Genomic DNA, 14,408 nt, shown 5'->3' with positions numbered 1-14,408 from the left:
CAAAGTTCTTGGTGGATCACAGATCATAAATACTGTACATAAATCACTGCTGTTAAAACATAAAAAAACATTCTTACAAAATATACATAAGATCAACCCTGAAGAATTTTGAGAAGAAATGAATCAACATATCTCCTCAGATTTCTTTACTGAAAGCTGGAATTCCACTTGTAAGTTGGCCTTTATTAAATGCAAACTAAGATTCACAGGAATTCTAAAAAATGGTATGTCCAGGAAATTCTTTCCTTGAAACAAACCTGTAGAAGACTAGAGTGTTTATGGACATGCTATCCTACCATAGAAAATAAGTCCAACTGGCTCAAGAATATTTATAAAAGACTAATAGCTAGTAAAAAAAAAAAGTTACTATTCTAAAATAGCCGGAAATGATATATCAGGTATTAAAATGTTATTTTCACTATCGGACCTCCTAAGGAATCTGGATTACTTAGTTAATACTACGGGGTCTATTTTACCCCCTGTCTCAAAGTTAGCTACTTACTTCAGAACTAAGATTCAGACAACAGGGAACCAATTAATTCCTTTTAGTTTTCAATGTGTTCCTCAGGATAATCTTTCATCTGCTATCTCAGCAGACAGACTTTGGTTGCAGTTTGATAAGATCCTGCTCACTGACGCTAAATGGTTACTTTTAAAATATGCTAAATCCTCTTGTTGTATGGATGTCTGTCACCTTTATTTAATCAAAATGGGATCCCTGACATTCCTAGCTATCTCAACTCAGTGGCTCAATTACCATCTTGCATCTGGCATATTTCCCTTGTCAGGAGGAGACATCATTCTCACACCCATTCCTAAAAACCTAAAATTAAGTTTATGTGAAGTAAACAGTTACTAACGGGTTGCTTCTATCCACTTTGTAAATGTGATGGAGGGTTATGTTACAGAACAATTGGACTCTTATCTTCAAACAACTTGATCTCTTACATTTTTCACAGTCAGGTTTTAGAAGGAACCACAGTACAGAGACTGTAGTTTCAGCCCTGATAGCATATGGTAAGGAATTACTAATAGCATATGGTACGGAATTACTATGTGAAGGTCAAATATTACTACTACTACTTATCATTTCTATAGCGCTATTAGATGTACGCAGCGCTGTACACTTGAACATGAAGAGACAGTCCCTGCTCGACAGAGCTTACAATCCAATTAGGACAGACAAACAGGACAAATAAGAGGATAAGGGAATTACTAAGGTGGGGATGATAAAATAAGGGTACTGAACATGTAAGGGTTAGGAGTTAAAAGCAGCATCAAAAAGGTGGGCTTTTAGCCTAGATTTGAAGATGGCCAGAGATGGAGCTTGACGGACCAGCTCAGGAAGTTTATTCCAGGAATATGGTGCAGCAGGATAAAAGGAAGAGTCTGGAGTTAGTGGTGGAGGAGAAGGGTGCAGATAAGAGAAACTTACCCAGAGAAAGGAGTTCCCGGGGAGGAGTGTAGGGAGAGATGAGGGTGGAGAGGTACTGAGGATCTGCAGAGTGAATGCACTTATAAGTCAATAATAAGAGGAGTTTGAACTGTATGCGGAAACGGATAGGGAGCCAGTGAAGTGACTTGAGGAGAGGGCTAATATGAGCATAGCAAAACTGGCGGAATATAAGTCATGCGGCAGAATTTTGAACAGATTGAAGAGGAGAGAGATGGCTAAGTGGGAGACCTGTGAGAAGCAAGTTGCAATAGTCTAAGCGAGAGGTGATAAGAGTGTGGATAAGGGTTACAATATGCTATTGCAATTCAATTTACTACTACTAATCATTATTTTAATAGCACTACTAGACATATACAGCACAGTACACATTATATGCAGGTACTTTCTCTGTCCCTACTGGGTTCACAATCTAAGAGGGTCTTTTACTAAGGTGCACTCACGTTTTTAGCGCACGCTAAACGTTAGAGACGCCCATGCATTCCTAAGGGCGTCTCTAACGTTTAGCGCACCCACAATTTTAGCATGCACTAAAAATATGAGCGCGCCTTAGTAAAAGACGCCCTAAGTTTTTGTGCCTGGGGCAGTGGGGTTAAGTGACTTGCCCAGGATCACAAGGAGCTGCAGTGAGAATAGAACTAAGTTCCCCAGTTCACTGCACTAACCATTAGGCTACTCCTCCACTCCCTACTAGTACATTTGACCCGGCAGATTTAGACCTAGACCTGATGACAGAAATCTTTAGCCATTTTGGAATTCAGGGACAAGGATTATCTTGGTTTAGAGGCTTTCTGATGACTGATATTACACAGTAAAAAAAAAAAAAAAGGGACTTGTTCAGAGAGCTGGAGAACTCTTTAGCGGTGTTCCACAAAGTTCCCCTCTTTCTCCTTCACTTTTTAATCTGCTTATGCCTCTTGGAGAAGCTCTTGATCAGATCGGGGTTAAACACCATATATGCAGACAACATTACTGTCATACTACCCATATCCCAATTGTGGTCTGCAACCTTATCTAATATTCAAAATTATGTCAGTATGATAGAAATTTGGATTTCAACCCATCGACTTAAACTTTAGAATAAAACCAAGTTTTTATGGCTTGGACCTGATGCTGATCAAAGACACTTTGATGTTATATCCTTAGATGGAAATGATTTTTCTCTAGACTATGTACAATTAGGTATCAATTTTTTTCTTTTTAACATTAAGAAAAGAGCAATCAGACAATACTTTAAGCCTGAGTTGTTTAGAATCCTGATGCAGTCAATATTATCAAGACTTGATTATTACAATTTTAACCTGACCATTTGTTCTAAATCACTTATTAATCATCGGTAATTAGCTCAGAATGCAGCTATCAAACTAATTTTTGGTTTAGCCAAACATGACTTGCTTAAAATCTTTTATTCTAAACTTCATTGGCTTTCCATAGCCACAAGAATACAGCTTAAATTACATTACAAATTTTTAGAATTTTAACCGGTGAAGCCCCTTTCTACACGTTAGACTTATGACCTTCTTACAGGGGTCTACTGCAAGATACAAAACAGAAAACCTTTTTTTGCTAAGAAATTAAAATCAGACAATTTTCCTCTTCTAGTCATTATCAGATGACCAAGATATGGAACCAGCTCCCTTTTGCTTTAAGATCTTATGGTCATTATCTCAGAAAGAATTTGGAAACCTCTCTTTTGAGCAAATTTGGTCTCTCAAACTGACTAATGTAATTTGTTTAATTTTATACATTTTATAAATTGTTTAAAATTCATGGACAAAATGGACTGGCTTTTGTTCTGTGAAATTCGTCCTTGAGCTGCAAAAGGTATAGGTGGAAGATAAGACCTGGTATAACACAAAAAATATTGAACACTGGTTTGGAATAAATACTTTTGATTCTAAAAGGATTTCGTTGGAATGACTGCTGTATTGTCTGGTTTGTTAATTTATTCTGTTGTTTGGGACCTCTTTCTGCTGACAGTATTCTCTTAGTTTTTATATCTTCTGGAGCATCAGTTCTTCAGTTTGGATCATGGATATTAACATGAGAGACGAGGCAAATAGGACTGTGCATACAAGAGAAAATACAATATTATAATGGTGTAAATATCTTACTATGCAATACCTGATTATAGCATGTAAGAACCCCAGTAGCATAAATAGGAACTGTGGCTTTTGTGAGAACCCCATTTCCTGCTGTAGAATCTAAAATAAGAATAGAAAAAATAATTAGACAACTGATCCCTACATAAATTTTTAATCATATAAATATATTTTGCTACCAGATATATAAAGAATTTTTACAATACAATCTAAGACTTCAAAACTCTTAAATCAATAGTTATGTAAACACATTTGTTAAAAGTCCCCACTATATAACAATACTCCTGCATTATCAAATCCTAGCCCTCTCCAAAGTGGGCTGAAACTGTTACCTAATAAAATATTCAGTAGCAGAAATGTGTTTTTACTATTTTCAGGCTGAGACCAACTTGAAAATTGCATTAAAAGCAAAGCCCTACACACTGCAACAACATTAATTAAATGTGCCTCATATATAAAGTCGGTATCCATTTGACAACCATACAACAAAAATAGAATAGCAAACATAAAAGCAGAACATTTGATTCACTAATAAGGAAAAGAACATGCGGAAAATAAAAATCAAATTATTTAACAAAGACTAAAGCAGAAGATACATAATTCTGAAACAAAGAAGGAAGCATGAAAAGTACAACAGGTATATTAAGTACAATTCTGAATATCACACCTCCAAAAGGGTAAGACTAGTCAGAGCAGATCCAGAGAATGACTACTAAAATGGTCAATCATCTTCATCAAAGTATACGGAGGAAGACTTTAAAATCTAAATATGTACAGTATACCTGGGAGCAATGGCTCTTAATCTAGTCTTTGGAGCATCAATAGCCAGTTCGGTTTTCTAAATAGTCACAATAAATATGCTTGAGATTAATTTGCATGCATCATCTATATAAATAAATCCCACCTTGAACGTTCTGAAGCTCCCTCCAACTGTGGCAGTGAAGCCCTGAACTGCTGTAGTCCTCCTGGTAGGGAAGGCTATTCGGACTACTCACCACCGCCCTCAGCCACGCCCCATCTGCGACCTACGCCATGCCCCAACTGGACATAAAAAGCACCCTGAACGTTCTGAACCACACTCTGAGGCTTCAATAGTTCGTATGTTCGAAGCTCTGTAACCACTTTTAAGCACAGTACATCTGTGCGCCGCCATGACCTGGACGAGCGTCACAGCTGCAACACACACGGATGAGCATCACACCAATAGGAATAGAACAAGGGAGGAGCGTCTGAGGCGAAGGCGTCAGTCGGGAGGAGTCATTTTCTATGACTGCACCGTTGCCACGCAACGGAATGCAATCACACCTCATGCACCTATCAAACAACTCAAAAAGAAGAAGGGGGGTGCCTTACACGCGAACGGCTCACTCATTGCGTGCGCCTCCATCGTTGCCAATCAACGGAATGCAAGGACGGATGATGGACCTATCACAGCCAACTGCTACACAAGAAAGGAGGAGCATTAGACGCCAAAGGGGTCACCCCTTCTCTGGGTAACACGAGCCGAACAACGCTGGAAAAACAACATTGCTTTCCTTTACTTTCTTCCAACAAAGGTAACACGGACTTACTTTTCAAAAACGTATTACCAACTTTTTCCTGTTTTCTGTGTCCGCAATTCCCCCTCTGCTATGCCGGGACATTAGTGCCCACAATAAAGCGTCCACTGAACGAAAATACTGCTTTCCTCTGCTTGTACTCATCTACACGGACTTACTTTTCAAAAATTACAACAACATATTACCGACTTCTTGCTCTTTTCTGTGACCGCAATTCCCCCTCTGCTTCTTCCTGCTTTCTGTGTCCAAATTTCCCCCTCTGCTATGCTGGGACATTTTTTTCTGTGTCCGCAATTCACCCTCTGCTTCTTGCTGCTTTCTGTGTCCGCAATTCAGAATAAAGCGTCCACCAAACGAACATACTGCTTTCCTCTGCTTCTACTCATCTGCACTCATTCATTTCATTCACTTCCTTCCTCTTTGCTGCTTTCCCGGTATTTCACCCGCCATTTTCACAATACGTTTCACCGTCTTATAATCATTGCACTGCTACAATGCCCACCGACAACAACAAACGAACCTTTACACACTACTTTAGTACCTGCTCATCTGCTTGCACGCTTCTACCCTGATTCATTTCTGTTTCTACACCTTTGCTGCTTCGCTGTTATTTCCCGCACCATTTCCACGCTACTTTCAACCCTGTTATAGGCAGCCATTTTGAGCACCACTACCAGTACTGAAACAAATGGATGTCTGCTAAAGTATAAATCTGTTAACAATAATAACGTTATTAAACACAACAACTGTGGGGATAGGTTTTCTACATACATTAAAAGAATCTTTTCTGTCAGCAATTCAAACGACAATATCCTCTTTTTGGCGGCCATTTTGTCAAACACCACGACCTACACAGTGGGATGCCTTTCCTTTTCACTCTGCTTATGACAAAATGCATGTATGCACAACTATATATGTGTTAAAATAAAAACCCTTTAAAAATCATAACCATACCATGGGGATATATTTTTTACAAACATTAAATATTCACCATTTCAATGGACACTATCTTATATGTACAATGCAATTATAATACCATTAAACATGTTCAATATGGGGGTTGATTGGTAATTTTTATGTAACTAATGCACATAGATGGTTTCTTTCATTGTTTCATTTTAGTTTCTTCACTACAGCAATGCTACTCTGTGACACACACACACACACACACAATCAATCGACATTCTGTCTTTCTCTCTCCCACACACACACACAGTCACAGTCTATCTCTCTCTCACTCACATACACATACACTCTCACATTCACTCTCTCTCTCACACACAGTCACTGTCAAACACACTCTGTCAAACATAAATACTCAAAGGAAAACCTTGCTAGTGCCCGTTTCATTTCTCACCGAAACGGGCCTTTTTTAACTAGTAAGAACATAAGTGTTTCCATACTAGGACAGACCAAAGGTCCATTAAGCCCAGTATCCTGTTTCCAACAGTGGCCAATTCAGATTACAAGTACTTGGCAAGATCCCAAAACAGCAAAATACATTCAATGCTGCTTATCCTAAGCAGTGGATTTTCCCCAAGTCCATTTCAATAATGGCTTATGGACTTTTAGGAAGTTATCCAAAACTTTTTAAAACCCTGCTAAGCTAATTGCTTTTACCACATTCTCTGGCAACGAATTCCAGAGTTTAATTAAATGTTGAGTGAAGAAATATTTTCTTCGCATAGCCATAATTCTGCGTACACTCCAAGCAAACAAACCTATGAGCTGCTGCACCCATGTTGTCATTCTTTATTGTTGCTGGGACTTGGAGTAGTTCATTACGAACCCTAGCAGCTCCAATACCTGAACAGTCCTCAAACATTGACTCCCAAACATACTCCTTCGATGTACTCTTGATCAGCCAATCGTCCAGGTAGGCAAACACATGAACCCCCAGTCTGCGTAGCAATTCTGCGATTACCACCAGACATTTGGTAAAGACCCTGGGAATTAACACAAGGCAAATGGCATAACCCGGTACTGAAAGTGGTGCTTCCCCATTTCTTGTGGCTGTGAAGTATTTCGATGCAAATATAAGCATCCTTTAAGTCCAGAGAGCATACCAAGTGTGTTCCTGAAGCATGAAGAGAAGGGTGCCTAGAGAAAGCATCCTGAACTTTTCTTTGACCAGATACTTCATCAGGTCTCATTTTCTTGGGCACCAGGAAGTACTTGGAATAGAATCTCTTCCCTTATTCCCCTGGTGGAATGAGTTTAACCACATGGGCCATCAAAAAGATGGAGATTTCCTCTCCAAGTACTTTCTTATACAGGCGGCTGAGATAAGACGATCTCAGTAGGCAATTTGGAAGTCTTTTTCACTAATGTAGTGAGTAACTGTGGCAGACAATTTGGAGAATCCATCGGTCAGAGGTTACAAGGGGTCACCTTTCATCCACAATGGTTACTGGGATGGCGGCTATGCTCTACAAGAGCTAGTCAAAAGCTCAACCCTTGCAGGTGGGCCTTCTGTGTGCACTGGTGATGAGGGTGAGAGCACTGGGACTGGGCCTGCTGGGAAGGATGGGAAGAAGCAGAAAACCTATGCCCTTGAGAATAGTTGGTGCTCTTTTGAAGCCCAGCTGAAAACCTTCGAGAGGAGGTGGATGCAGAAGGAGGCTGTCAGGAGAGGGACTTGATGGTGTCAGAATGTTTTTTTTTATTTAAATAAGGTCCCCGACCTCCTCCACCTTGTCCCCAAAAAGGTTGTCTCCTTGGTTTAGAACATCCACCAAACTCTCCTGAACTGCTGGTTCATGATCTGAGACGTGCATGAGTTTCTGCACATCCCCACCCCCACAGCAGAGAACATGGATGCAATATCAAAAGTGTCAAACTGCCCCTGGCTGGGTATGTGCAGCACTCCTTCTGCTTTACTCCAGTTGATGAAGGTCTGAAGCTCGCCCGGTAGGAGAGTGTCTGAAAAATCTAGAACACTTTTCACTATGGACTTTATGGACTTCGATTAAAGGCTCGTGTAGAGCTGGTTGGTCTGGATGCGGGAAATGAGCATCAAGACCTGAAACATTTTTCTCCCACAGGAATCCAGTGTCCGAGCCTCCCTGCTCAGGAAGCTGAGCCATGAGTCCCTGTAATACTGGCCTGCTTGAGAGAAGATTCTACCACAATGGAGTGATGGGGCAACTGGGCCTTTGTGAATCCAGGAGCCGTTTGGATTCTATAGATGGAGTCCACATTTTTTATTTATTTGTTGCATTTGTATCCCACATTTTTCCACCTATTTGCAGACTCAATGTGGCTTACAATAATACATCATGACAAGCGCCAATCAAGAGTAGATAAACAATTGGCTACATAAAGAACAAGTGTAAGATAATGGATATAATCAATTCAATAAAGCATACAGATTATCAAGTAATTAGTGATGTGTTGGAATTCCTATTATTGATTATTATGCTAAATCTTGTTAAAAAGGAAAGTCTTTAAAGATTTTCGAAAGTTGATAAGGTCGTGAATATTTTTCAGATTCAGTGGTAAAGCATTCCACAGCTGCGTGCCAATGTAAGAAAAACAAGACGCATGTATTACTGTGTACTTTAGACCTTTGCAGCTAGGGAAGTGAAGTCCCAAGAACGTGCGTGCTGATCTTTTAACGTTCCTGGGTGGTAAATCAATAAGGTCTGACATGTATGCCGGAGCATTTCCATGAATGATTTTATGAACCAGAGTGCAAACTTTGAACACAGAACGTTCCTTAACTGGGAGCCAATGGATCATCTCTCTTAGGGGTTTAGCACTTTCGTATTTTAATTTTCCAAAAATGAGTCTAGCTGCGGTGTTTTAGGCTGTCTGAAGTTTCTTGATGATATACTCTTTACAGCCAGTATACAGCGCATTGCAATAATCTAGATGACTCAATACCACTGATTGTACCAGGTTGCGAAAAATGCCTCTTGGGAAGAAAGGTTTTAGTCTTATAAGCTTCCACATTGACTGAAACATCTTCCTAGTTGTATTCTTAACACGGCATTCAAGTGTGAGATTACGATCAATGGTTACTCCAAGAATCCTCAGAGTCTCAGACAGGAAGGGAAAAGATTGGAGTGGTTATGGAAGTGAATTTGCTTGTGTTATATTGTGTTATTTTGGTACCATATGCACAGAGGGGTGGCCCAGTTCTTCATCTGTGCATCTGAGGATGGCGTGGAGGGAACAGTGACCACCTCCCTAAAGGAAACATTGTAGTTTAAGATGGTCAACAACTCTACCCTAGGTTCGTCCTCAGTTTCCAACTTAAAAGGGATAGCAGTCACCATTCCATTAACAAAACTGGTAAAGGACAGCGCCTCGGGTGGGTAATTTCTTCTCTGTTGTAGAGGGGATGGGTCCGAAGGAATGTCTGGCTCCTCTTCAGACTCTGATGACTGGTAGGAATTGGTTTCAAAGTACTTTTCCTGAGATAAATGAGTCCTTGCTTGCCTAGGTCTACTGGAAATGAATCCAGGACTGTCAAGGCACCAAAGTAAAGATTCGCCACTCGACTCTGTAGAAGTTCCCTCCCCTGATGCTGAGCGGGTAACTGTATGGGATGGTCCCGACTCCGATGACCATCAAGGCAAAGGCATTGGTGGCTGCTCCACTGGCAAAACCCGGGTCTCCAAGGAAAGCTGGCCCTGTGCTGAAGCTAGCGCAAGCACCCTTGATGCTGAAGCACTATGCTGCTGCAGCAAAACCGCCAGCTCCACCCTGAGTATGGCACAGAACCAGGTGTCAAAGGTAGGTATTGACAAAAATGAGGCTGGGGCCTATGTGGGGACATGCTGAGAAGCTGTCGGTGTGAATTGGAAATCAAAGAGCGGCTGCAACATAGGCACCCCAAGAAGACAAGGGGAGAACTCCTCCCAGTACTGACATTTCTTGGGTGTCAGCGACGTCGATGTCCCAGAGTTCCTTGTACCATGCTTCGAAGGGGATCGATGCTTGCGCTTCTTGGACTTGAACTGGCGCCGAGCATCATAACAGCATAAGAATAGCCATACTGGGTCATATCAATGGTCCATCTAGCACAATATCCAGCTTCCAACAGTGGCCAATCCAAGTCATAAGTACATGGCAGAAACCCAAATAGTAGCAACATTCCATGCTACCAATCCCAGGGCAATCAGTGGCTTCCCCATGTCTATCTCAAGAACAGACAATACGCTAACCACTGTTACTACGTCCTCTGGCAACAAGTTCCAGAGCTTAACTATTCATTGAGTGAAAAAAATATTTCCTCCTGTTCTAAAAGTATTTCCATGTTTATTGAGTGTTCCCTTTTTGAAAGAGTGATCAATTCACTTTTACCTGTTCTACACCACTCAGAATTCTGTAGACCTCAATCACATTCCCAACTCAGTCGTCTCTTTTCCAAGCATCATTTTGGTCATTCTTCTTTGAACCCTGAAAAGGGCCTTTTTCAAATGAAGGAGAGCTCTGGAATGAGGGGGCATATGCCAAAGTTAAGAGGGAATAAGCTCAGGGGTAACCTAAGGAAGTATTATTTCACAGAAAGGGTGGTGGAGGCGTGGAATGGCCTCCTGGTGGAGGTGGTGGAGTCGAGGACTGTTCCAGAATTTAAAAAGGCATGGGATAAGCATGTGGGATCGCTTAGGAACAGGAAGAATTAGGGGTTACAGAGGATGGGCAGACTGGATGGGTCATATGGCCTTTATCTGCCGTCAATGTTTCTATATCTTTTTTAAGATACAGCAATCAGAATTGAATGCAATATTCAAGGTGAGGTCGAAACCACGGAGCAATAGAGGCATTATAATATTATTGGTGTTATTTACCATCCCTTTCCTAATAATTCTTAGCACTCTGTTTGCTTTATTAGCTGCTGCCGTACACTAGGCAGAAGATTTCAGCATATTGTCTACGACAACACCTAGATCTTTTGCTTGAGTGTTGACTCCTAAAGTGGACCCTAGCATCAGGTAATTTATGATTAGGATTATTCTTCCCAATGTGCATCACTTTGTATTTGTCCACATTAAATTTCATCTGCCATTTGGATGCACAGTTTTCCAGTTTCATAAGTTTTTTGTCTCATTTGCAAATTTAGTCACTTCACTTGTTTTGCCTCCTATCTCATGACTTTTTAATTTTCTCAGGAGTGTCTGAGAAGGAACTTTGTCAAAAGTTTTCTGAAAATCTACATACACCTTTATCCACATGTTTATGCATGCCTTCAAAGAAATGAAACAAATTGGGGTGGCAAAACTTCCCTTAGTTGAACACATGCTGAATCTGTCCCATTAAACCATGTTTGTCTTATGTGTTCCATAATTTTATTATTCATAATAGTTTCAACTACTTTGCCCAGCACTGAAGTCAGGCTTACCAGTCTGTAATTTCCCGAATCAGCCCGGAACCTTTTTCAAAAAGTGGCATTAAATTGGCCACTCTCCAATCTTCAGATCCTATGGACGATTTTAACAACAGATTACAGATCACTAAAAGCAGATCAGCAATTTCATGTCTGAATTCTTTCAGTAACCTGGGGTGTATACCATCTGGTCCAGGTGATTTGGCTCAGTACAACTTCCAGGTTCACCAAGATTTCTTTCAGTTCCTCCCATGGTCACACTTAAAAACCATTTCTGGTACAGGTAGATTTCTTATCTCATGTTTTATAAAGATCAAAGCAAAGAATTCAATTCATTCAATCTCTCTGCTATGACCTTGACCTTCCTGAGTGCCCCTTTTGATCCTTCATGATCTATCGGTTCACATGGATTCTCTCACAGGCTTTCTGCTTCTGAAGCATCTGAAAAATTTGTTACTATGAGTTTTTGGCCCTGTGGCAAGTGTTTCTTCAAATTCTTTTTTAGCCTTCTTTATCAATGCTTTGCATCCTAGCTTTACAATGTTTATGTTGCTTCTTATTTTGTTCATTTGGATCCTTTTTCCATTATTCAAAGGATGTTCTTTTGGCTCTATTAGCCTATTTTATGTCATCTTTTAACCATACTGGCTGTTTGCTCTATTTTCCATCTTTGTTAATATGTGGAATACATCTGGTCTGGGCTTCTACGATAGTATTTTTAAACAACGTTCATGCCCGATTTAAAATCCTAACCTTTGTGGCCCATCCTTTTAGCTTCTTTTTAACCACTTTCCTCATTTAATTGTAGTTGCCTTTTCAAAAATTAAATGCTGCTACAGTAATTTCCCAAGTGACTTCAATATCATTATCAGCTCAAATTTGATCATGTTATGATCACTCTTTCCCAGCAGACATGGTTCTGTCTCGTACTATGCCCTGTATTGCACTAAGGACTAGATCTAAAATAGCTCCCTCTCATTGGTTCTTGGACCAGTCACTTCAGGAAGCAGTCATTTATTATGTCTAGGAATTTTACCTCCCTAACGTTCCCTGATGTTAACATTAAGGTATGTTTTAAACAGTGTTTTGCTGAAATTATATATATACTAGGCCCGTTTCTCACACAAATGAAACGGGCGCTAGCAAGGTTATCATGTAACGGCAATTATGCTTTTAAGGGAACCGTTAGGAGAAATGTTCTGTCACGATAAGTAATAATTGGGAAGGGTGTATAATGAGTAATATGTGCATAAGTACCGCCATACTGGGAAAAGACCAAGGGTCCATCAAGCCCAGCATCCTGTCTCCAACAGTGACCAATCCAGGCTTCAAGAACCCGGCAACCCCCCCCCCCCCCAAAAAAAAAAAAAATTCTTAATGTTCAATGGACTTTTCCCTCAGGAATCTGTCCAAACCCCCTTTAAATTCCGTAAGGCCAGCTGCTGTCACTACATTTTCCGGCAACGAGTTCCAGAGCCTAACTACATGCTGAGTAAAGAAAAACTTTCTCCCATTTGTTTTAAATCTACCATATTCTAGCTTCATCTTGTGTCCCCTGGTTTTGTAGCTGTTTGAAAGTGTAAACAAACGCTTCACATCTGTCCGCTCTATTTCGCTCATTATCTTGTAGACTTCTATCATATCACCCCTCAGCCGCCTTTTCTCCAAGCTGAAGAGCCCTAACCTTCTCAGCCTTTCCTCATAGGGAAGTCGTTGCATTCCCTTTATCATTTTCGTCACCCTTCTCTGCACCTTCTCTAATTCCTTTAAATCTTTTTTGAGCTGCGGTGACCAGAATTGGACACAATATTCTAGGTGCAGTCGCACCATGGAGCGATACAACGGCATTATAACGTCCTCGTGTTTATTTTCCATCCCTTTCCTAATAATACTCAACATTCTGTGCGCTTTCTTAGCCGCCGCAGCACACTGAGCAGAAGTTTTTAACGTCTTATCAACGATGACTCCCAGATCCCTTTCTAGGTCTGTGACTCCTAACGCGGAACCTTGCATGACATAGCTGTAATTCGGGTTCCTTTTACCCACATGCATCACTTTGCACTTGTCAACATTGAACTTCAACTGCCACTTGCACGCCCAATCTCCCAGTCTCTGAGGTCCTCCTGTAATCTTTTACACTCCTCCTGCGACTTGACGACCCTGAATAGTTTTGTGTCATCTGCAAATTTAATTATCTCACTCGTTACTCCCATCTCTAGGTCATTTATAAATATGTTAAAAAGCAGCGGTCCCAGCACAGACCCCTGCGGGACCCCACTAACTACCCTTCTCCACTGAGAATATTGACCATTCAGTCCTACTCTCTGCTTCCTTTCAACTAGTTCTTAATCCATAGTAATACCCTACCTCCGATCCCATGACTCTCCAGTTTCCTCTGGAGTCTTTCATGAGGCTATAGAAATGCTAAATAGTAATAGCAGTAGTAGTAGGCACTTTGTCAAACGCCTTTTGAAAATGCAGATACACAACATCCACCGGCTCCCCATTGTCCACATGTTTGTTCAACCCCTCAAAAAAATGCAGTAGATTGGTGAGGCAAGCCTTCACTAAATCCATGCTAACTTTGAGGCATATTTTCAAAGCACTTAGCCTTCCAAAGTTCCATAGGTTTCTATGGAACTTTGGAAGGCTAAGGGCTTTGAAAATATGCCTCTTTGTCTCATCAGCCCATGTTTTCGTATGTGCTCTGTAATTTTATTCTTAATAATAGCCTCTACCACTTTGCCCGGTACCAACGTCAGACTCACCGGTCTATAATTTCCCGAATCTCCTCTGGAACCCTTTAAAAAAATCGGCGTAACATTGGCTACCCTCCAGTCTTCCGGTACCACACCTGATTTTAGGGATAGATTGCATATTACTAATAGTAGCTCTACAAGTTCATTCTTCAGTTCTATTAATACTCTGGGATGAATACCAACTGGTTCTGGTGATTTACT

At 40.7% G+C, this 14,408-nt stretch overlaps 1 protein-coding gene across 2 annotated transcripts in view; it reads right to left on the bottom strand.

Moving 5' to 3' along the window:
• The window catches only part of RELCH (RAB11 binding and LisH domain, coiled-coil and HEAT repeat containing), a 447,561-nt gene that overhangs the window by 184,992 nt on the left and 248,161 nt on the right, over positions 1 to 14,408 (bottom strand). For both annotated transcript variants that reach the window (XM_030203226.1, XM_030203234.1), the window contains exon 20: positions 3,578 to 3,657. In XM_030203226.1, coding sequence (XP_030059086.1) covers positions 3,578 to 3,657 — 80 coding nt within the window. The remainder of the gene's footprint in view (positions 1 to 3,577; positions 3,658 to 14,408) is intronic.

The sequence above is a fragment of the Microcaecilia unicolor genome, chromosome 1 (assembly GCF_901765095.1).
Source record: "Microcaecilia unicolor chromosome 1, aMicUni1.1, whole genome shotgun sequence".
In the NCBI taxonomy this organism is placed as follows: domain Eukaryota; kingdom Metazoa; phylum Chordata; class Amphibia; order Gymnophiona; family Siphonopidae; genus Microcaecilia; species Microcaecilia unicolor.
This window is presented reverse-complemented; position numbering and strand designations above follow the sequence as displayed.